The 24,864-nt window shown below is 40.0% G+C and overlaps 2 protein-coding genes across 7 annotated transcripts in view; one reads left to right on the top strand and one right to left on the bottom strand.

Annotated features, from left to right (window-relative positions):
- MCM9 (minichromosome maintenance 9 homologous recombination repair factor) overlaps positions 1 to 24,864 on the bottom strand; it is a 96,297-nt gene that overhangs the window by 50,139 nt on the left and 21,294 nt on the right. For 4 of the 6 annotated variants that reach the window (XM_003353232.5, XM_084958144.1, XM_084958134.1 and 1 more), the window contains 2 exons: positions 21,578 to 21,703; positions 19,802 to 19,921 (listed from right to left, as the gene is read on the bottom strand). In XM_003353232.5, the coding sequence (XP_003353280.4) occupies positions 19,802 to 19,921; positions 21,578 to 21,703 (246 nt within the window). Of the gene's footprint in view, positions 1 to 3,111; positions 4,268 to 19,801; positions 19,922 to 21,577; positions 21,704 to 24,864 lie in introns of those variants that run through there. The other 2 variants (XM_084958141.1, XM_084958137.1) reach the window with 1 other exon arrangement.
- On the top strand, positions 3,254 to 17,731 carry ASF1A (anti-silencing function 1A histone chaperone). The gene is made up of 4 exons (XM_003121238.5): positions 3,254 to 3,609; positions 9,796 to 9,911; positions 14,502 to 14,678; positions 15,963 to 17,731. The coding sequence occupies exons 1-4, from the start codon at positions 3,501 to 3,503 to the stop codon at positions 16,173 to 16,175; spliced, it is 615 nt and encodes a 204-aa protein (XP_003121286.1). The 5' UTR covers positions 3,254 to 3,500; the 3' UTR covers positions 16,176 to 17,731.

Here is a 24,864-nt window from a genome sequence, read left to right as displayed (position 1 = left end):
AAATTTCCTCCTTGAATAAAGACACCAGCTAGAATGGATTAGGGTCCACATTAAGGGACTTATTTTAACATAACAACCTCTTTAAAAGTCCTGTCACCTAATACAGCCACAGTCTGAGTTACTGGGCTTGTACTAGAGCTTCAAAATATGAATTTAGGGGTGGGGGCACAAATCAGTACCTAACAAAAGGTAACTAGGTTCATTTCTCTCTGTTCTAGGCATTAATTTAGGCTTTGTTTTAGAGCCGAAGCAAACTTTTTCAGCCATCCTTCCCTCAAGCAGTCTGTACAGAAAGAAGTGATTTGGGGATTACATTCCATGTAGCCCTACAAGCATCATATGGGGTCCCCTTGGGTACTTAATACATAACGACATCCGTGGTCTATTTATCTATCTATCGCAAAAGGGTTAATTAACTGTTTTGAGAGTCACCAAAAAGTTGTTCAGCAACTGATCTTATAGACTGCCTCTGAAACCAGAATAATGGTTTTACAATCCTTTTCTCTAAATGTTTGCCAGTTAATTTAGAAATAGGCAAAGGCACATCTGGAATCCCTTTGGTCTTTCCTGGAATGCATTGTTAATGGTGAGGAAACTATTGCAGAGTGTCCAAAGGCTCCTTAGTATTTTTGAGAAGCAGTAACAAAGAGTTAAGATGGGAAAGGCAACATGAAAGGCCTAGAGTCAACTCTTGGGGCTTTTTTCCCCTTAAATTCTATTATATGTGACATGGTAAACAAAGTATTTTAAAGAAAATAAGCCAAACTAATAGTATCGAGGGAAATCTCATTCTTTTTTTTTTTTTTTTCTTCCCCTTTTATGGTCACTTCAGCATATGGAAGTTCCTGGGCTAAGGGTTGAGTTGGAGCCACAGCTGCCAGCCTACACCACAGCCACAGCAATGCCAGATCTGAGCTGCATGTGCAACCTACACCACAGCTTGCAGCAATGCTGAACAAGGCCAGGGATTGAAATCACATCCTCTCGGACACTATGTTGGGTTCTTACCCTGCAGAGCCACAAGGGAACTCCAATCTTCTTGTTCTTGATGCTGCATATCCACCAAAAACCAATCTTAAGACATAACTTATTACGACACACCTATGGTCAGACTGCAAAATGCACTTGATTTTACCAAGCTTATAACGCCATTTGTGTTGAGTAAGTGGATTAGAACCTCCTAAATGTGCCTGCAACATTCAGGAAACTGCATATACTATTCTCAAGAGAATCACGTTTTATACTTCAAATGGTTATTTATCTTATATATCCAGTGAGTCTTACAGCATACAGCAATTTACACTTTATTTGAGGTAGTATTAAGACCAGCACTAATAACACTGAGCAGAGAATATAGTTTATTAATTTATCAGTCAGCATAATATGCATCTGTCACCACAGTATGACCCTTATACTCTAATGCACACAAACAACTAGGCTTGAGGAAAATTTTGCTTGTAGGTCCTATTTGACTGCTAATGCACTGACAATAAAAATGGGACCCTTGCTCTTAAGTATTTAAATAGTAAATAGTAAATGTGTGTGTAAGTAGTAAATGTGGGAGGACTGGTATTTTCTGTTCATTATTACTTTCAAAAGAGCATCAGATGAAGAAGTCTCATTAAAAGCAACCTATGGAGTTCCTGTTGTGGCTCAGTGGTAAACGAATCCGACAAGGAATCATGAGGTTGTGGGTTCGATCCCTGGCCTTGCTCAGTGGGTTAAGGATCCAGCATTGCCATGAGCTGTGGAGTGGGTCGCAGACATGGCTCGGATTCTGCGTTGCTGTGGCTTTGGCATAGGCGGGTGGCTACAGCTCTGATTCGACCCCTAGCCCGGGAACCTCCATATGCCACAGGAGCGGCCCTAGAAAAGGTAAAAAGACAAAAAAAAAAAAAGCAACCTACTCAAGTATGAACAAAACTTAAAATTCTGGGCATTATACTGAAACTTTCAGCATAGATGATACTTAAGGAATATTTTCTTTCCTCTAGATTTAATTAGCCAAGTCTAGAGACTTCATTCAAAATTCTTAAGAAAAAAAAGTGGCTTATAAATATCGGTTCTATTAGAGCAGAAAAAGAAAAAAGAAAACCTTTATACCACTCTTACTTGGCAAATAGAAACAGTTCAACAATCTTATAAATGTGTTACGAGCTTATCTTTTCCCTACAAAGATAGTCAAACAGCAAATAGACACTGAATGTGGAATAATCAAGCAACAGTTTCCCTTGTTTGTGGTGCCATAATTTGTATTTACTAACCTTTTAGGTCATGGATTTTTTGAAAATTGCATGTCAGTATTCCTTTGTGATTCCTACTCTCCTTTTCCCTTCTCTATTGATATCTGTTACCTTTTGGTCTCCTCACACTGCAATTTTCTCCTTTTATTTTCCTGTTATGCCCACCACACAGTAGAAACCTGGAGTGTAACTGATCCCACCTCCAGTAATCTTTTTCTTATTCTAGAGTTTCCAGATTGGAATGGGAGAAAGAAGACCGAGGTGCCACCCAAGTATTACCTATTGCACAAAGTGTGTGCGGAAGAGCGTCTTCTCGCCCTTCATTTTGTATCTACTTAACTAACGGCGCTATTGTGCCCAAACGCAGGTATTGGCCAAGAACTACATTTCCAAAATGGCTTTATTCCTTTTGAGTTGGCATCAGTCTATAAAATACAATATACTTCCACTGCAACCAACCCTTTTTCTACACCCAATATTACCCAACATACAGAGGCTGAACCTAAGCTACTGTGGACAACAGATTCACATGTGCTTAATTCAGTAGAGAGCCGGAAAAGCCGTTGGACTGATGTTTAAAAAAAAGCGTTAAAAGAAAAAAACCCACAGCAAGCAATCCCAAGAGGCGGGCGTTGCCTGAGATCACACCCTCCCGCCGCCAGGCCCACGGCGAGCACGCCTCCTCGCCGTGGCCACGCCCCCGCCGCCTCGCCCGTGACCACGCCTCCTTCGACCCCGCCCCGCCGCGGCCACGCCCGACGTGCGGCGCGGGAGCCGCCGGGCCGGGGGGCGGGGCCTGTTCCGCCCCTCCCCCCGCCGCCGCCGCCGGCGGCCTCCGCGCGGGCCTCCCAGCCCGTATTCCACTCACTTTGTTCTCCGCCTTTGTCCTAATCCACACCAGCAGGTGGAGCCGCAGTTAAAGTTTCCGAGTCCATTCCGGGAGCGGGAGCCCATCTTGCTCGCCGCAGAGGCCCTCGCTGGAGGAGGAGGGTCAGAGCTCGGGTGCAGCCAATCGCGGGCAACGCTGCTAGTTATCAGAGCAGAATGGGCTGTAGTTTAGTGAAATAGGAAAGCTGCAAAACACAGTGGAGTGTTCCCGTGTAAATAAAAAGAGGAAAAAAAAGTTTCTCAAGTCGCCGCTGCACGACGTCGGGCCGGCGCCGGGGCGGGGGTCTGCGCTCTCCCGAGCGGCCGCGCGCTGGACTTTATTGTGCCGCAACAAGCCCCCGTTCCCATTGTTTGTGTTTTTTTCAAAATATGGCAAAGGTTCAGGTGAACAATGTAGTGGTGCTGGATAACCCTTCTCCTTTCTACAACCCATTCCAGTTCGAGATCACCTTCGAGTGCATCGAGGACCTGTCTGAAGGTGAGTCGGGCGCCCGCCAGCCGCCGGGCTGTCAGTTGCGGGCTGCAGACGTTGAAAGTTTCCCGGGCCCGGCCTCGCGCGGGCAGTCGGTGCTCGGCGCCGGGCGAGCTGCGGTCTCGGCTCTGCGGAGGGAAACTTGAAGTTGATGGACGACGGCCGCCGAGGCGTGCGCGGCGTTCGGCCGCAGCCGGGGCGCCTGCTGCGGCTCAACTTGCGAGGAACTTGTTCGAGCGGAGGTAGCCATGTTGTCAGCTTTGTCTGGCGGGCGGGCGGTTCACGAGACCCGCACTCTCTCCCGCGGCACCGGCCAGGGGTCGCGCCGGGCTGGCCCCGAGCCGCGAATGGCTTCCACGGCCCCCGCGGTCCCGGCGACGAGGTGGAAAGGGAGAGGCATGTGTGTGGTCGCGCCGGCGAGTTAGCAGCGGAGCCATCTTACCAAGAGTAGAGAATTGGGCCACCGACCCCGGCGTCACGACGCCTCCTCTCCGCGGGTGACGAACACGGCGCCCCGCCTGCCCACCTTCCTGCCCCGGAGCGAGAGGCAGATCCATTTTTAGAGCTAATGCCGGAGTTACCGTACACTCCTGGGTGGCCATGCCCGGCCGCTTCGGGGAGGAGAGCGAGGCTGTCCTCGCGCTGATTTCTGGCTCCCTCGACCAACCAGCGGGGGAGGCGGGCGCAGGCTCGGCCCCTCGGCGCCGCGGGCCGGCGACGGCGCTCCCCGGGGGCCGCGGGTGCTCCCGGGCCGGCGCTCCAGGGCCGGCGCCGGGGATGCTCGAGGCGCCTGGGGGATGCTGGCGCGCAGGCTCGCCCCGACCGGCGTGGACTCCTCATCCTTAAGGACCGAAATCTTCTCTCAGGAAGAAAATATTGCTAGCTAGGTGGTTACATTTAACCCAAATGCAGAAATAAGTAAAATATTTAAATAGTTTCCAGGACCTTATCACTGGTTTCTAAGTAGTCTGAAAGAAGACTTTCTTCAAGAACGTGTTGAACTCTAATTAAAATAACTCCACATCCAAATAACCTGAACATAAAACACAAAAAAGTGGGCTAGGAAATAAAAGGTTAAGTCCTGATGGTAATGCAGAAATTTGTGCCATTTTTTCTAAGTCCATTTTTAAGGTCTTAAAAAAGATAAATATTTTTAGTATGTGCAGTAATATTTAGAAAGCTAAAGTTTGCTAAGGTCTTACTCTCGCGATTTTACTAAAATTGTCCAGTGCTTCATTTTGAAAATTTGAGGAGGAAAAAGTTTTAACTTCACCAACGGTAATTTTAAAATTAAATAGACGTACTTTTAACTTACAGGTGTGTTTAACAAAGTGCATTTTTAAAAATATGCTAACCATGGCATGTAAAGCACTTTCACTTTAAAAATTGGTTTTTAATCTCTATATCATGTATTTTATGTAGGGTGTTAACGTTTTAAATTACAGAAACAACATGCTTACTGTAATAAACTTTTTAAAAGTTGTGCAGACATAATAACGTAACCATTCTCTATACTCAGTGCCTCCCCCATTTCACTCATCTATAAGTAATTATAATACTTTAGTCTGTGCTTTTCCATGTAGTTTTACTACATACATAAAGCCTATGTGCACATATATAAGTAGGGCACGTTTTGAAAGACGATTCATTTGTTGAACTAATTCCTAAATAGGCCATTGATAATAAAATTAAAACAGATTAATAGGGTACTCTGAAGCTACTTGGTTACTTTCCCATAGTATACAGGCCTACATTCATAGGCATTTCAACCACTAGGCCCATTTTCATGCCCATTAGTCTGATTTTTCCTTTTTATTTTCAGTTGCATATAAAAGTGGGCAAATGCAAGAGGGAAACTTTTGATGAATCAACTCCACCTTATACTGGAGTATTTAGGCATTGGAAGTTCTCGAAATTACAAGTATTTGTCAAGTGATGCCTTCCATTTTAGAGCCAGTTCTGAACGGGGAAGATAGATGATTCAGGATGTTGTTAGAGGGCTTTGCCATTGGGTGGCTGAAACCTGCCATTGGTAGAAGCTGAATTGTGTTCCACTTGTAACTGGGATCTGTTTAGAACCCAGCTAATCACATCAGAATCTTTACAGTATTGATGTCAGGAATACATCTACTTCGACTTGTATACCTCACCTCCCTGGGCACCTATGTAAGCATTTATTTAGTAATTTTTAAGAGTTTAAGCTGAGTCATACCAAAGCTGCAAAGGAATCTTTCAGAAAGGTGCCATGCTTAGGTACTCCACCTAGAGGCTGTGTGGATTAAGGAAATTGAGTTCACTTATTAGCAAAGGTTTCTTAGAGGTCCCATCTTGTATACTGCAATTCTTTAAAAATTTTGTTCTTGAAATTAAACTACAGAATATTCTTTTTTTTTTTTTTGTGGCATATGGAATTCCCAGGCTAGGGGTTGAATTGGAGTTGCAGCTGTTGGCCTTCACCACAGCCACAGCCACCGCCAGATCCGTAACCCTCTGAGTGGGTCCATGGATGGATCCCATGTCCTCATGGATATTAGTCAGGTTTGTTACCTGCTGAGCCACAATGGAAACACCAGAATATTCTGAAGAGATATCTCCACTTTATAATTTTGTCTCAAGTCCCAAGCCAGAGGTTGGCTACCATTTTTCATACTTGTCAGTAGCCTCCAAATATTTTCACCTTTCTTTAAAAGCTGCCCCCGGAGTTCCCGTTATGGCGCAGTGGTTAACGAATCCAACTAGGAACCATGAGGTTGCTGGTTCGATCCCTGTCCTTGCTCAGTGGGTTAACGATCCAGTGTTGCCGTGAGCTGTGGTATAGGCTGCAGACGTGGCTCAGATCCCGAGTTGTTGTGGCTCTGGCGTAGGCTGGCGGCTACAGCTCCAATTCGACTCCTAGCCTGGGAACCTCCGTATACCATGGGGGTGGCCCTAGAAAAGGCAAAAAGACCAAATAAATAAATAAATAAATAAACTGCCCCATAGCTTTGCTTCAGAAAAAGCCTTGATGAGTACTTACTTTTAAGAGAATTTAGTTGTTTCTACTGTGAGATTGTATAGGGCTAGGACAGCAATCCACAGATTTAAGCAGCTTTTCTATAAGTCTGGGAACTAGGAGACCTTGTATGTGTTTGATCTGATGGTCACCAAGCCTGTACAAGTTTTCACTGACTTTACTGCTTCCTTTGTTATGCCTTCTGTGGATTCCTGATTCTCTGCTTCTTTATTGAACAGAACTTTTTTTTTAAGTAATCAATATCAGTAATTATAGCTACTGTCAGTTGAATACTTACAATGAACCAGAATTAAATGGTGCATCATACTTTCAAACCTCAGCTTGTTCTAATTCACAAAGACTATTATAGTTCCCCCTAGATCACAGGTCTTCCCAAGTAGTGTAATTAGTTTGAAATTCCCTTGGCGACTGCCCTCACTCCCACCACAAATTGAGATGCTTGTGGGCTGGGATTACCATGATTAAATCAAACAATTAGTTAATTTTTAAATAAACGAGTAAACTCCTTCAACTGATGATCTGTGTAAAGCATCTCATCCTATCCCTTCTTCTTTTGAATGCAGAGGGCAAGAAAATGAAAACTGGACTAAAAAAAATTAGGAACAAAACAACTGATGCTAATTTATAAATAAGTACCCAGTAGCTACAGCAAGCACCCATAGCATAAAAATTAAGGTACAGGTGTTGCCTGAGTTACAGTTCATATTTGTTAAGTCTAGGTTATCTCCTCATGGCCTCTGCTCTCAGCTATTAATACCCCTCCTCCACCCCACAATTAGGTTTCTTTATTCCACCCACTATTCATTTGAGAGCTAGAAAGAGAAGAATTTATCTTCCTTAGATTTTTGGAAAGAGCCCAGGCTTTTGAGCAGCAAAGACATAGTTTAGATTCTGATTCTTTGATTTACTAGCTGTGTGTATTTGGGTAGATTACTTAGCCCCTCAGAGTCAACTTTCCTATTTGTATAATAGGTATAATTAAATCCATATGAGACAAAGCTGTTGAGGTTTAAACAGGTGTGAAGTGGCAAGATCAGTGGGCAGCATATAGTAGGTATTTTATAAAAAGGCTTATAAATCATAAGCATGTTTCTGTGCTGGACCACAAATGCCAACTAAGCCAAGAGCACTATAGGTAGTAGTACAGATACATACGAAATTAACAAAAGCATTGTGAAAACCTCTATGTGACATGCCCAGTCTTATCCTCACTCAACTAGTTTAGTAGCTTCCATCCCTTTCTTCTGAACACTGTTTCTCTACTTGACTTTTGGGTTACCTACATCATTGGCCATTAGTTTTGTAACTTACTTTATTGATCTTCCTCATCTCCCTGACCTCTTTGAGCCAGGCCCCAAGCTCACTCCCTAGGAATCCTACCTATTTTCAAGGCTCTGCATATGAACAGTTTCCAAGTTTTTATAGACCTTTTCTTTATCTCCACTTACTCATTATCTTCACTATTTGAACTCCTGGATTGTTTTCCTCCCCTGCCCCCTGTAAAAACAATTGCCACCTCTTCCTTCAAGGTTTATCCAGAGTGTTACTGCTTCTCACCCCCAGGTTCCAAGCCACCATAATTTCTTGCCTCAACTGAACTATTCTCCTATTTCTTCCCTTGCCCTCTTGCAGCCTGTGCTGAACACAGCAGCCCAAAGGATCCTCCTAAAATCAAAGTCAGATCATGTCATTCCTCCACTCCAAGCCCTCCTATGGCTTCCCATGACACTCAGTGTAAAAGCCAAAATTCTTTATGACGGCCTTCGAAACCTTGCACCATCTGACCAATCTCATGGTCACTTATTTTCCCCTTTGCTCATTCTGCTCCTGCTCTGGCAGCCTTGCTTTCTCTGGAACATGCCGAGCACAGGCCTACCACCAGGCCTTTGTACTTGCTGTTCCTTCTGACTAGATATTCATACTGCTTGTTCCCACTCTTAATCTTCATCAGCAAATAGATGATCGCATGAGATGTCAGATGCAGAACGCTGCATCTAGAAATGTGCTGGAAGCTGGAGATAACGGTGGTCTAGGTCTGGGACAGAACCATGATATAAGAAGAGAAAGTATTAAACCGAAGGGATCTTCTAATTCAATAAATTGCAATTTATAATACAGCGTGAATATGTACTCTTACCATCTATTTAGGGAACAAAAATGATAACACGTGCTGGCACTGACTAGATTCTCCACAAGTGACCCAGAAACAACCCTATGGAAGTGCTGGTATAGAGTCTGTGTAGTGAATCCAAGAGGCAGGCCAGATAGTGCCAGACACTCTAAGAGGACCAAGACGTCTCAGAGATAACTTGTATCTGTAGGGTGATCTTCCTTTCCCTACTAAAGAGGCCCCTTCCAAAGAGCAGTTATTTTACTCATCCCTGGGTCCTTCTCCGAGAGCACAATGTAAAAGGTGCTCAGTAAAGTCTGAATTAACATAATGACTGAATTACGTGGAATGTCTTGAGTTGCACTTAACTTTGTCTTGTTCCTGCCTATTCCCTCTGTATATACTCTGATGTATCTAGTGGTATAATGATCCCTGGTTTCTTCTTCCCAGAATAAAGAACAAATGACATGAAGAGGTGCCATGAGGGAAAAACCTGACTGGATCTTTACCAGTTGATGAGCTGGAGCCCTAATGGGCTTCTGAGCCACAAGAGAAGTTTGCAAATTAATGATTTTTCTGCTTTGGAGCTCTTTGATGAGTCAGATCTGTGCAACATAGTATAGGGCAGCCCTTCCAAAGTGTGTTTATCAGGTTGTTAAAAGATGACATGCAGAAAGGCGGGGGGAGGGATTTCTTAGCCAAATAAATTTGGGAAATACTGTATTAATGTTACCAATGGTCTTTACTGAAGGGTTTCTCAGACCACTTGCTCTGCCATTGTGCTTGATGAATCCTCAAGAGAAGGTGGCAGCATTTCCCAAATTTTTGGTCATTGTTGTTTTGTTCCTGAGGAGCCCAGACCAGGGACCAGTGTTTCATAAAACAGCATTCTGAGAAACTCTGGTATGAAATGTAAGCATTTTATAAGGAGCACTTCAGTGTCTTTCGATTTTCTGCTATGAGAAGCCAATTTTAACAGCTGATGTATGGTTAAGTGGACATTCAAAGGGTCTTTGATGTCATCTTGTAATTACTGAATATGAAATAATGTTTTGGTTTTTAACCCTAGACCTGGAATGGAAAATTATCTATGTGGGTTCTGCAGAAAGTGAAGAATACGATCAAGTTTTAGACTCTGTTTTAGTGGGCCCTGTTCCTGCAGGAAGGCATATGTTTGTATTTCAGGTAAGATTATTCTTGGTAAATATGTAAGTTAAAATACATTTCTAAATGGTCCTTAACCCTCTCCTTTTGGGTTAAATCACTGGCTCTGCTGCATTCACTTTTTATCTGCTTCTGTCATTGTTTTAAGAAGTCTCTAGGTCATAAGGAATGCCACCTCCTTATTTTGTGTGCCGAGAGATGTTATTGTCATGTTTACTTCAGGGTTTGCACAGCATGCAGTAAACCTTACACTGTGTCATGGCACACATGATGGTTAATTTCGGGCTCTTCCTGGGAATATCTACCTTGAGGGTGGCTGTCCAGCGGCCCCAAACAGGGATTCCAAATGCTTACTACTAACTAGTATAGGTAGTAATTTACACTTTCAAATTATAGTATCAGTCACTAGGAATAATAACAAAACAACAGTTTATTACAGCATAATCAGTAGTTCAGTTAGGTTAACAGGTATGTTAGAAGAGAGAGATCTACGAGATCATGGGTCATTGGAACTAAATGAAGTCCAGTGGTCTACTAAAGCATCAAATCTACACCTCTTATAGAGAATTCCTGTTACAAATACACAACTCTGTCATTCATGAGGAGAAATTCTACTAATACAATTGTGTTCTCAGATGCCACTGATAGTATTTAGGTCTGTGCCAAGGCTTCAGACATTGTCTTCTGTATTCAAAAATATTACTTCTTTTAATCCATGGCAAATTGTTGTATAAAACTATTCCGTCACTTCTCCATTATCCCTGTTTATTAGGAGATATTTATAATAGTCCAAAGAGTAACTAGCCATAGCTTTTTAAAAAACTTAATTTTGTTACAAGTATTTCTACCCAACAGAGTTCTATCGGTTAAAGTAGAGCTCACTGAGAAGACTCACAGAAAGAAAATCTAACTTTTCTATCCTTGACCTCTCACTTTTCTCACTTCACAGGTGAGATCTGTTTAAATGAATACTGTTGATCACATAATCCCACCAGCTATGGGCTAAGAATCACTCAAATATATGGTATCATTACAGCTGCTGCCCCTCCCTCCCATCTCCTCAATATAGAATTCAGAACCTTGGTCTCCCATCCTTAGTGCTTTTTATTAAATCTAAATAAATGATTAAGAAAAGCTTAAACATTACTAAAAGGCTCCAATATATTAACTAAAAGCATAGTTAGCCTGAGTTGTGAGAGTGAATAATCTTGGTGAAGGACGGGTTATCAGAGGATGCCTGTTGGGTGGGGGGAAGCACTGCAGTCGTAGACCTGAGTCACATCTCACTCTGCTGCTTGTTAGCCATGTGTGACTTTAGACAGGCTCCAACCTCCCTTGTTCTCTCCACTCATTTATAAAATGTGAATAGCATCCTACCTCATAACAGTGTTCGGAGGATTAAAAGAGGAACCCGGCAGATAAGTATAATCACTGATAGACAGTGCCCTATTTCGATAATTAGAACCAAGGTTTTTTTAAATTCTTTTAGCTGCTGCTGCTTCTTTTTTTTTTTTTTTTTTTTGGTCTTTTTTGTCTTTTTGTCCTTTTAGGGCCACACCCGTGGCATATGGAGGTTCCCAGGCTAGGGGTCTAACTGGAGCTACAGTTGCCGGCCTACGCCAGAGCCACAGCAATGCCAGATCCAAGCTGCGTCTGCAACCTGCACCACAGCTCACAGCAACACCAGATCCCTAACCCACTGAGCAAGGCCAGGGATTGAACGTGCAACCTCAAATTTCCTAGTTGGATTCATTCCATGACAGGAACTCCCTTTTAGCGTCCTGAAATTGTTATATAAAGAAGTAGTATTTGCTTTGACCCACAAGCCTGGAGAACCTGTAATTCACAGGTAGTAATTCATGATGTAAGAAACTTAATTGGGGATGTAGTGATATACCTTTTGATGCTGCTAGAAGTGTTGCAAATAAATGCCATGTTTTTGAAAAAGCCCTTAAAGAATCTCTTCTATGTGTTTAAGGATACTCCTCAGCTTTTGCCTTGGAGTGTTGTAGGAAAAATATTATTCAAAATTATTTCCCTCTGGTGATTTTCCAGTGATTTTTTTTACCTTGGTATCTGTGCAGATGTTGCCAAAAGTACAGAGGAAGTTGTGTGTGATTTAGATCATATGTTCAGCTTATGCATTTTTTAAAATTCACCATTATCAGCAGAAAGGGACTAAAATAGTTTTTGTTTCATGTTTTTAAACAAACTACCATAGTATTCTCCTATTCTTCCATGACTTTAACTCTCAGGATGAACATGCGTTTCTCCTGAGTGTGTAAAGAGGCTAGCAGGAAGGTGCCTGGACATCTAACTAGTATTGCTTGTTGGAGTGAAAAATCTCTGCTTATCACTTCTCCATCCTAAATGATCTGAGACGTCTGCAAATTCTCTCCTTGAATTTGCTCAAGCTGCATCCTTTAGCAAACAAATTTTAAAACACAAACAAGCCTCGGACGAGTTTGTTGAGCAGATGGGAAGCAATATGGGGGGAAAGTTCCCACCGTACTGAACTAACTCTATTTCCCATCTCTACCCAAAGACAGATAGCATATTCTCAGGACAGGCCCTCTGTCCCCATTCTGGTATCTCTCCAGAGGTCATAAACCATGTCAGGGTAGGAACTGAGTTCTGAATGAATTTCAGAATACAAATACTCTGTCCCTAGAGCTATGCCAGACTTGTGATTACAAAGATGAACTGGATAGGACTCCTGCCCAGGATAAAGCCTAGAATCTCAGAGAAGATTGAAGGGTAACATATTTAGATTGTTAGACATACATTAGTAGAGAATTTGTGTCAAGTAATATGAGTGCATAAAGAGTGCTATTAATTATACCTTTGAATTAGAAAGGGTTTTGCCGAGAGGCATATATTTGATGAAAGCTTCAGAAGATGAATTTTTCAGAATGTTAGGAAAGGACCTTTCAGGCCAAGGGAACAGTATATGCTAGACAGGAAAGACTATCACTACATTTTAAAGAACCTACATTTCTAGAAGAAGAGATGTGGCGTAAAAGGGGTGTGGTATTGGTTGGAGACCAGTTGTAAAGGGCCTTAGAAGCGTTAAAGAAGTGAAATTTTTATCTCAGAATCTGAGGTTTTAAAACCTGGTGAAGGGATAGGAATGGATCTGGGTTTAGATGGCTGCTGTATAAATTGGCTAGAGCTGGGGGAGAGCAGTAGGGAAGCTTTGGTAATATTCCAGATAAGAGATGAAGACTTGGATTATGCTTTGAGATGACAGATGTCAAGACTCACTAGACGTTTTTAGTCTAGGTGACTAGGTAGATGATTTATGCCTTTTTAGGTCCCCTACATGTAGTAGGTATATAGCAGTCACTAGTCTGTTACGAAAATGGCTTGACTGAGAAGGCCAGCCAGGAGCCTTCCCAAGCTAAGGCATTGGCTGAAGTCTTTACCCAGGCTTGTCCCGTGGATGTGCTTTGGTGCCCTAGTAAGAGTAAGCCGATCTGCTGGGGCTTCAAGCACCTACCACTGAGAATGGCTCTTTGGGTTGTGCTCAGATGCCTCACTGTCACTGCCTGTCCCGTCTGTGCCTCCTTCCAACCAGTGTCCTCACTGTCTTGCCCATGGCTATGGACAGGGCCCCCGTGCTGCTCATGCTCTCAGCCACCTCTAGCTCACTTGCCTCACCTCCTGCCTTTGTCACAGTTCAGCTTACAGCAGTTTGATTCAGAACAGGATCATTGATTACCTCTGCCTAAAACAAACTTTACCATCAGTGAATTTCCATAGTATATGTGATTTAGTATTTTTTGACAATCTGCTATACTATGTAACTATTTCCATTCCATTTTCAGTTTTACATTAATTTACTATGAGAATATCTGTGAGGGTTGGGTGAGTGGGTGTGAGAATGTGTCCTGGGAAATTGGACAATCAACATTTGCTGCCAAAAGGCTGTGTGGAGGATAATTGAATATTTACTAATTTAGATCTGAAAATTATGACTAGGAAGGGTTGGAATCAATAAGACTATTGATTTGTTTACTGTATTTTATAAAAGGTTTTATAATTGAATATTGTATAATTCCTCATGAACCACCATAGACTGTATGTAGCCAGATTTATTTTCTTCTAGAAGTAGTGATGTTTTCAAGTACCCAGGGTACTTCAGTATACTGTGGAGAAACATGAACTATGTTTTCTAGCTATAATCAGTCTCGAAAATGAACATGTGGAGTTCCCGTCGTAGCATAGCAGAAACACGTCCAATTAGGAACCATGAGGTTGCAGGTTCAATCCCTGGCCTCACTCATTGGGTTAAGGATCTGGCGTTGCCGTGAGCTGTGGTGTAGGTCACAGACGTAGCATGGATCCTGTGTTGCTGTGGCTGTGGTGTAGGCTGGCAGCTACAGCTCCGACTGGACCCCTAACCTGGGAACCTCCATATGCCATGGGTGTGGCCCTAAAAAGCCAAAAAAAAAAAAAAAAGTGAACATGTGCCTTCTCAGGATGATTTCTAAGTTTTTGGTTACTGTGCCCCTAACCGAAGGTGCTCAGTGTTTTAACCAGAACTCCAGTTTTGCTTGCAGTGAATAGCCTCCTGTGATGTGTATTTCTTTTCTTTTTAAATTATTCTAGGCTGATGCACCTAATCCAGGACTCATTCCAGATGCAGATGCAGTAGGTGTAACAGTTGTGCTAATTACATGCACCTATCGAGGTCAAGAATTTATTAGAGTTGGTTATTATGTAAATAATGAATACACCGAGACAGAATTAAGGGAAAATCCGCCTGTAAAACCAGACTTTTCTAAGGTAATGTATTGATTATTACTTTCATTAATTTTACAATGCAATGTTTTAAGCAGTTGCCATTTCAAAGTACACTATGAAAGTGGCTTTGAGACAAAATAAATTTGAGGTCATTGTACCAACTGAGCAAACTAATCATTGTTCCATTACCATGTATGACCTCAAACCATACCTTCAGATTAGACATTACTGATTAATATTGACTAGGCACCTTGAGAGTCTCTGATGATTTAGAAAATTGAAAGCACCTCCTATTAGAAACAGGCCTTTGTTAATGGCTCCCTGAATGGAATTTCCCATACATCATGAATCTATCCATTTCAATTTTTAGGACATTCACATTCATGTTTGTTGTACTGATTATTCAATTAACATTTTTGTGTGTTAACTCTTCCCAAAATTGGGGGGTGGGGTTGTGTTTGTTTTTTGTATGAGCATTTTTATCTCAGTATACCTATATGTTTGCTTTATCTGTTATTCTTAGAGGTGAAACTAAAGGTCTTAAATACTTCTGGTGGTAAAACAGCTTAGCTTCTGAGAGGGAAGGTGAAGTCTGTGATTTAGTATTCTCAAAAATACTGGGGACTTTATGATTTTCTATTGGGAACTGTAATAGTTTAGTAACTGGTGTTCTTTGTGAGATTGAACATAACCCTCTGCCAGACCACGCAAGAAAAATTACATGGGAGTAGAATGGAATGTTCTCCTTTCTGGTAATAAGGCTGGAATGTTTTGTATTCTGATGAGAGGAACCTTCCATTTCTAATTTATTAGTTACCTGTATGACTCCTTGTACAGCAAAAAGGAGAAACCAGAGTACTGTTTCTAAGAAGGAGCCATAATAATTAAAAGGTAGAAAACCATTAATAATGAGAGGTTATATTTGGAAAAATTTTTCATTTTCCTTGGAAATTTTACTGAAGAAACACAACATCAAGCTAGAAAGCATGTTAATTTGTTAAATAAAGTTTCCTCTGAAGCATTCAAGAGATATGCTTCCTTTTAGGAAACAAGTATAGAGTTGGATGTTATGTTGGATTAAGAAAAAGATCTGGATAATTCCCTCAGGTCCTCCATATCTAGTTTCCTTTAGGCTAGAGTAATTTCCTTGCTGCAGCCCTGGTCCTTATTTATTAGTTATGTTTAAGGTGCTTTGACTTTTGCCTCTGTATGTGAACTTAGTCCTTAGGAGTACTAAATAAAGAACCATTCTTATTAAGGTCTATTTGTATATAGTTATCTAACTTTCTTAGCGTTTACCATTTATATGTTTCCTTCTTCCTGTAGCTTCAAAGGAATATTTTGGCATCAAATCCCCGAGTCACAAGATTCCACATTAACTGGGAAGATAACACAGAGAAACTGGAAGATCCAGAGAGCAGTAATCCAAATCTACAATCACTTCTTTCAACAGATGCATTACCTTCAGCATCAAAGGGATGGTCCACGTCAGAAAACTCACTAAATGTCATGTTAGAATCCCACATGGACTGCATGTGACCACCCGCCATCCCTTTAGTACAAATTAAGCTATTAAAACACACAGAACTATTTCCCTGAAATTCCGTAAGTACATAGTCAAGATACAATGTGAAGAATTTGTTTTAAAACATCCTGTAGAAAGTTTATAAGAAAACCAGTATTTGAGCAAATTGTGGAATATAAATACAACTATTTTTAAGTAATTTTTTTCTCTAATGTGTTATTTTATTTGTTCTGAAACTAATCTGATTAAAACATATATATTATTTTCTTCTCCTCTATATGTAATTAAAGCACTTATAAAGAAAAATGAATCATTAGACCAGGTTGTAGAAATGTCTTAGCCTCTTGGACAATACTCTTTGGACCACTATTTTGCAAACCTCTGAAAGAACAAAGTTCATTTCAGCTAAAATGTGTCTTCCCGTGATAACACATAATTTGGTTTGATTTAAGGGGCAACTTTCCATTCTTTTCTCAGCATGTCCTTAAAGAAGGGATTTGAAGTCAACTGTATGCTACCAAGAACTTTAGGATCTGATTTTCCAGGCCACCTTGAAACCTCTCATGAATACTATTCAGTTCATGTACTGTTAATTGTTTATAAGGTCCCCTGGCTATGATTTTTTGTTGTTGTAACAGTTGAGGACATCAGAACACTCCTTGAATCATACATTGTTATTACCTGTCCAGAGCAGATACAAACTCCCTAAGTTTTAAGAATAGAAGAGTATAATGACTTGATCCTATTCATTAGATTTATAAAAATACTATGAACTTAACTCTTTAAAACTGTTTTGATAGGTCATCTGTTGTTGGCACTATTTATATAAAAAACAGTGGATTTGGAAAGATCTATGAAGCTTTATGATAATAGATACATTACTATTTTGGAACTATATGTATTTTCACAGGTAGTACTTGTCTCCACATCCCCCGACACTCATGCACAGTAAGATTAGGCATCTTTGTGGTTGACATAGTCTAGGTAGCTTTTCCAGATAAGTCTCTTAAAAGCAAGGAGTGCATTAACTAAATGGGCCAAAAGGTTCTTTTTCTCTGATGAGAGCTAGGTCCTTCCTCAAAGTTTCTTAGGCTCCATTAAATTAAGTATAGAATATTCTCATTATTTTTGCTGCTGAGCAACAGCCATATGATGCAGAGTTATGCAGTGCCTTCATATCTAAAACTTTTATACTGCACTTTTTAAAGCTTTTATTTTGAGGAAGGGAAAGGGGCATTTGTCTGAATATGGATTCTAAGTTGTATATATTTCCTGTCATTCTAAAAAGTGACTTTGTGAAGCAAAATTTTGCTAAATGTTAAACTTTGAAAAATTTAATATGCCAGATTAAAATATTGTCCACTAACTAGTTCACAGACTTTAAAAGTAAAAATACATCCGACTGTTAAAACAATATAAAGAAAATTTCATTTTTGTCTAATTGCAATTAAAAGAAAATGTTTACATATTAAAATGAAAATAAAAGTAATATTTCCAACCAAGAGCTTAGTGATTAATATAACAGGAACACAATATGTGCTTATTAGAAATAAAGCATATATAAGCCAAATTACCAAGTCAATTCATTGCTGAGTTTTTATTCTTATTAATTATGATTGGTTTGTATTAGCATCAGAGTGTTAGGTTTTTAATCAATTTGTAAATTGACAGCCAATTTTCACATATGTTTAAGACTTAAAAATGAGTATCTCATTTAAAATTTTCATGGTTCTATAAGGTAATTTTAATAATTAAAATGTAAAGATTTAGTATTTAAACATTAGGAAGGAAGAAACTAACATACAGATTTTATTTTTCCTGTTTAGCCTCATTTATAGATGCTGTCTGAATTATAGCTAGAAAGTTTAGAACCGTTTTTCCCTTTTTGAACATACTTAATAGCTGTGAGAAGATAAACATGAACAAATTACTTATGCCACAAGAGAGACAGGCATAGGTGAGAGGGAATGAGAATATCACTCAGCTGAGAAAACAATCAGAAGTCTGAGAAAAACTCATTCATTCATTCATAACCTTATATAACCTTATGTGTCCATGTGGTCTTACCCTCAGGTTTTAAGATTTGGAGTTTCTAGTTTTACCAAGAGGGTGTTTGTCAGGAGTTTTCAAAACTTTTTACTGCAATTCATGGTTAAAAAAAAAATTAAAGTATGACCTCATAACACAATTATGTATTTATATTAACAACTTTCATGAAAATGTACCCTTATAGTCACTTTACTGTGTGCCATATATTCTAATATCTTTTACTACATTTTGTTTTGAAAATGCTAGCTTTGATTCACTGAAATAACTTTTTATGACCCTCTAATGGGTTGTGATACACAGCTTGAAGAAAGGCTAGTCTTCTTTAGGTAGATGAGAAGTGGCATAAGTTTTCTATAGTTCTAAAATGTGTATTCCCTATACATTGTCTTTTTTCTCACGTTTGGATTTATGATTTTGGCAATAAGAAAAAGAGAAAGTGCTAATATAGTGAACTGAGCAGCAATTCACTTTAAAAACTCTCCAAGTACTCTGAAACTACTAGTAGTCCACAAATTAGCTTGGACTCAGTTCTTGACACTCCATATAATTAACTTAGGAAGCATCCCACATCATTACCTGGGAAACACTTTTGTTATTGTTAATATCATTTAGTACCACAGCTATAGAACACTGGGTCTTAAGAATTTTAAAATGCACACCAAGTGTTCTATATTCTTGCCTCCTTCCCTACCAGTAACGCTTGTCTACTCCTCTCAATCCACAAATCCCATCTCACCAGTGCTTAACATACTCTAGTTATATTTCAAAACCTGAGAGCCCCTCAAAACGGGGCTCTTGTTATGTAGGACCATTAATGAAGCATTTGCTACTTGGTAAGTTTTAAACTATAAGCTTCTCATAAGAAATGTGAGCACAAGCCATGGACATTAGGCATCCTTAACAAGTAACAACACTTGTAAGATGTACGATGCCAAAGACCTATTACAGAAGAACAGGAGAAATATTTCCCCAATCAAAACAGTATAAAAATTCAAAATGGCATCAAAGCATGTTTTTTAAAATAATTTTTTCCTAAAGTCACTTTATAATGAAATCTTGACATTCTATCAGCAAACACTTTTCAATGTACTTGTTGAAGAATCATTATTGCGTGTGGATAAAACTCCGCATTGCAGTGATGACAGTACACTCCACATATTGAGACAAATTTTCTACCTGAGAATTTTCAGTAGAATTTCACTACTTTGCCTGTGAGATCCAGGCACATGAAAGTGCCTTCGGCTTTATACCATCGATCTACTTCTACAAAGTGAGATTTTTCCCCCTATTTAATTTCAACGCCCTGTTTGCTGGTTCTTCAAAGAATAATAGATGCTGCATAGGAAAATTGAATAGGATCATTCAAAACTAAGATACAAAAGATATATGGAGTTAAGTTTTGGGAAAATAACAAGGTGGAACTTATAAAATATTTTCTTAAAGCTATAAAAGTAATGCTAATGTTTTGATTTTTGGCAGTAACTCAAAAAATGATCTTAAAACTTATTATAGGTACTTTTTCATAAGACAGCAACCGTTGTGTTAGCTTCTGTAGTAACATTAAATTAACTGAAATTGTCACATAAAATACCTGCACTGGTAGATCCAATTCCTGTGGTGAGCACAGATCTTGGTGTAATCTTTGCTGCATATTTGAGGAACTGTGATTTCCCTGTGCCAGGGTCCCCAACCAATAAAAGATGAGATTCACCTAGAAAAATGTAAGTAATAGAAGGCTTTTAATTCCTATGAAAAGACTCATAAGTGTAGTTAAAAAGAAAATGGTCCACTTGGAATGCCAACACAACTTATATTTTATATACTGCTTTTGCTTAAGGTCATTCAAGGAAGGATTTAGCCAGAATATCTTTAGAAAAGTTAAATGTCATCGTAAGTAATAATCTTTCCTTGATTTCTGAATGCAACATTTAAAATCTAAATTCTTTTAACAGATTTTGTGCTACTTCCAGATGTTTAGGACTGTGTTTAACACTTAAAACTTTTTTTGGCGTATAAAGTTTCTGATTTCATTTATTTTGCCATATCAAACTACTGTGATTTAATCTTTCCATCCAGCCATACAAGTATTTTTTTTATTCTTTTTATTTAATTATTTTTAAGTGTCCAGGACTTTATAAGTGCTTTATAAATACCAGATCACTTATGATTCTAACTTAAAGGGAAAACTTTTCCTTTCTATGAAAATTTTAGAGGTTTACTGAAATATCTTCAAGTACTCTTATTTTTCAAATATAACATAGATGAACATATAAATATCCTGTGATATGTATGTATTATCTCACTGATCAAACAAATTTCTTCAGTAATACTCAAATATTTCCTAAATACATTAATAGGGAAATACTATTTAAGCTCAACATCAAGCAGAATGCCTTGTAAATAGTAGGTAATCAAGAAATACAATACACATAAACCTTATTATACTTACTATTCTATACTGTACAATATGGTTTTAGAGTCCCTACTAATAGCCTTATTTACAATGTCCTTTTAATTTTTTGGTTAAGCCTTTGGCTGTCATGACCCTTATGTTGCCTATATGAGGTCCATTATAAACCTTGGTTATGCCAGATATAGGTCAGTTAAGTGTGTTAACCACAAAAGGGCTTTCTGCCATTTGGACATAATTACACACAGTAATTTTTACTTGAATGCCTGACCTACAGCAGCACCTCTTGGCAGATGGCACATTTGCTACCCACCAGCAGAAGGGGAAGCAGCGGGCAGATGACTGAAAGCAGCCGAGTGAGAGAAACATACTGATAGTCACAAATGGAGAGATCCTGACTCAGAGACATTAAAAAGATCTGTGAGAGTTCCCATTGTGGCGCAGAGGAAATGAATCAGACTAGGAACCATGAGGTTGCGGGTTTGATCCCTGGCCTCGCTTAGTGGGTTAAAGATCTGGCATTGCCATGAGCTGTGGAGTAGGTCGCAGACGTGGCTCAGACCCAGTGTTGCTGTAGCTCTGGCATAGGCCAGAGGCTACAGCTCGGATTAGACCCTAGCCTGGGAACCTCCATATGCCATGGGTGCGGCCCTGAAAAAAAAGACAAAAAGATCTCTTCTTCTTTGAGTGAGATTGGGGACCCCAATCAAAGATTTTAATTTGTGGTACCATTATAGTCTGCAGCAAAAATATATACTCAGTGAAAAAGTCTTTGGAAAGACTGGAATTCTACCAAGTAGTTCCTGATGCTGGACTAGGTATGAGACAGCTGTCACCTATAAAAGATTACATTTGGAAAATAAAGCTCAAATAGCAATTTTTATTCGGTAAAGAAAAATTCTGGATCCTCTTCTTGTATGTGTTAATATTTCTCGAAATTTTAAAATAGGTACTAACCTCTGACCCGTGTGCCTGTTGCATCAGTCCTTTGAATCCCACCAGCCAGCACCATAGCCACAGCAAGCTTTACTAGGTACATTCCATAAACTTGAGGGCACAAGCTGGCCAGTATTTCATTCCTTCCTGTGAAAGGCAGAAAGATCAGAAGTTACCAATAATTTTTAAGAAATCCTAACTGAAATTTCCCTTTCTATCCTATCTTCGTGTAAACACTCTACTATCTAAAATGGTCAAGGGGGCCATTTCTAAATGACTAAAAGGAGGGTAACTTTTTGTCCTAAAAGTCCTTTAGTTATTAATGCCATGAGGTGAGAAGTCTTTATTCCCGGTTGCTACCTGGTTAGGTTTCTACAAATTTAGTGTACTTTACGAAGGACAGGAAGAAATCTCTCTTCTCCCTCATGGGGCCTTAAAAATAATTACCCCTTAAAAATAATGTCAGCTGCATTTCCTGTGCAATAATTTCAGTAAAATTACTCCACTGCCTAAATAAAAGGAAGGTGTGCAGTCTCAGAAACAATGAGAGTGTAGAAGCCAGTAATTTTTAACTACATAAGGTACTTGGAGCTCATGGAGCTTCTCCAGAGGTTTAACAGAAGTAAAACCAATTCATCCTGCAAGTCAGTTCAGCATTTGCTTTGAGCAGCTTGATAAATTCTGTTTTATCTAGACTAAGTATCAGCGTATCAGGGTATTTATAAGATCATTATGAATGATAACTCTAGCAATCCAAGCTGGAGGTCTCGGATTCTTCTGATCATACTTTAAATGAGAGATTATCACTGTTTTAGGTTCTGCTTTCAGAAACATCAAACACCAAATCTGAGAATCGGCCCATCCCATCCCTGAATAAAGTAGGTATTACATTCTGTCATCAGCCAGTCAACCAATAGAAGCTCAGAACTTCAAGAGTCTGTCTTATATGGAATTCACTACTGTGATGGCACTATGTACACATTCATGTTACCAGAAATTAACACCCTCATGTTGGTAACCAATTTGCACATTTGAGGACTCATATTTAATGCTTGAGTCTGTACTCATGTTTCAGTGATAGCTTTTTTGAGGAGGAAAATAGAACTACTACTTTCGCTGATGATTACAGTTTCAGAAGCTTTTCCATCAAGGAAAAGGAAAGGGCCTTCCCCCTCAATTCATGACCCTATGCACAAAGGCTAGTTTTTTGGTAATGAATTAAAATGGACTCAGTGGCAACTGAGCTATGGTGATGTGCCCTGGGATGGCAAAAATGGTGAAGAAAGAAAATTTATGTTAGGAAAAAAGGAACCAAAAAGAATTAGTAAATCCCAGAAGGAAAATCATTAATTGCTGGAGGGAATCCCTCCCTTTCCTAAGGTAGGAAGCCCAGAGAGAAAAGATGAGAGATCTAAAATCTAAGCAGTTAAGACCTGACAGCAGGTAAGTAAATTCTGAGCAGAATCTAGAGATTACACATACAAAGAAAGAAGGAAGAGCCTTGACAAGCAGGTAACAAGTAGGCAAACTGACCTGGGAAACACTCAAGCCTAAACTTCTAAAGAGCCAGCTTTCTGAGTAAATGTGTTGACCGGAAGCACATCCCATAGGCTCCAATGTCAGAGCTCAGTGCGAATACTGACTAGCTATCTGACCTCGGGCAAGTTTCTTAACCTGTCTCCACTTCCTTATCTGTGATAATAACGGTTTTGCATAAGGTTAAGGATTAGATGAGTTAATAAGTGCACAGCACACAGATCAATACCTGGCTCACAGTAGGAGCTACTTAACTGTTAATTAACATATTCCCTCTATTATTTGTGCTTAGTTCTCACTCAAGGTTTCCTCACACTGGTCAGCACAAAAGATACACTCTGAAGTTAGGTCTGAGGTACTAGAGACAAGCAAAGGGGAAGGTCCATTCCCTAAATTTGTTATCTGAAGTTGCAAAACTCGATTCCTAGGGTCTTGGCAATAAAAGTTCCCATGGGACTGTATCATGGAAGAGAATGCACTAGCGTGAATACTGCCCCATTCCTTCCCTCCCTCCTGAATTTCTGGTTCTAGACCATGTTAATAGTGTGTCCATGTAATCCACTTTGTGGCATGGCCACCCTTTGCCCCAGTGAAGAGAACTTCTTAGAGCTCAGATAAATGAGTCACCCTGGAGTGGGTTCAGATGGCCCAGTAGATCCCAATTCCTTCGTTTGGGTTTCTCTCTGCATCTAAACATCAGGGTCAGGGGATTCCTGAGGTCAGTGTAGGTTAGAAGAAAATCTTTAGCTCCTTGTCAATACAGCATCAGATTTAATGAAGTAGGCCAACCTCCCAGAGCTGAGCAGTGAAGTAATCTCTGGCTTTAGACTAGCACGACAAAGACACACTTCTGGATGCAGTTCTCCACCTTCCCCCACCCACCCAATCACACATACACTTTGAAATGATAAAATATAGTGGGCTGATACTTAGGAAACTAAGAAAGCAGAATCTGTTCATACTAAAAAGAAAAATGCTGCCTCGTTTTCTACCTGTTTTCCTACTTAATATATTTAGTATTTATATTTATTTCTTCCTTTCACTCTGTAAATGAGATGTACTGCCATAACCTACTTAAAACAAGATAGACTCTTTTTAATCGCCAGCACAAAGCACCTCTGATGGGCTGGTAAGAGTGCTGTTTGATGCTTTTCCATCACTTACTAGGTGGAGTGTAGCTGTGGCACTGGGATTGATTTGGAATGATTGTGGTCCAAGGAAGCGTTATAGATTTTTGCGAGGATTAGATTCTATGAAACAACTTAAAAAAAATTAAAAATACATTTGATTCTTATAGCCTTGCTTAATAAAGCCACAATGTAGAGAACTTTGGTTTTTGTTTTTGTTTTTTTTTTTGTCTTTTTGCTATTTCTTTGGGCCGCTCCCACGGCATATGGAGGTTCCCAGGCTAGGGGTTGAATCGGAGCTGTAGCCACCAGCCTATGCCAGAGCCACAGCAACGCAGGATCCGAGCCGTGTCTGCAACCTACACCACAGCTCACGGCAACGCCGGATCGTTAACCCTGAGCAAGGGCAGGGACCAAACCCGCAACCTCATGGTTCCTAGTCGGATTCGCTAACCACTGCGTCCCAACAGGAACTCCAAGAGAACTTTGGTTCTTTCTGTATGGGTCAGATAAAAGAATGATCAGCCACCACCATATACGTGTTACACTTATAAGCAAAAAAAAAAGAAAATCATCCCACAAAATAAAAGCTAACTGCCTGTATTTAGGCAAATGAAAGCCTTTTTTTGGGGGGGGGGGTAAGAA

The sequence above is a fragment of the Sus scrofa genome, chromosome 1 (assembly GCF_054392235.1).
Source record: "Sus scrofa isolate SSC_HxYL_T2T_F1_AM1 chromosome 1, Sscrofa_HxYL_maternal_Yorkshire_Landrace_v2.0, whole genome shotgun sequence".
Classification (NCBI taxonomy): domain Eukaryota; kingdom Metazoa; phylum Chordata; class Mammalia; order Artiodactyla; family Suidae; genus Sus; species Sus scrofa.
Note: the sequence above shows the minus strand (reverse complement) of the source record. Positions and strands in the feature narration are given on the sequence as shown.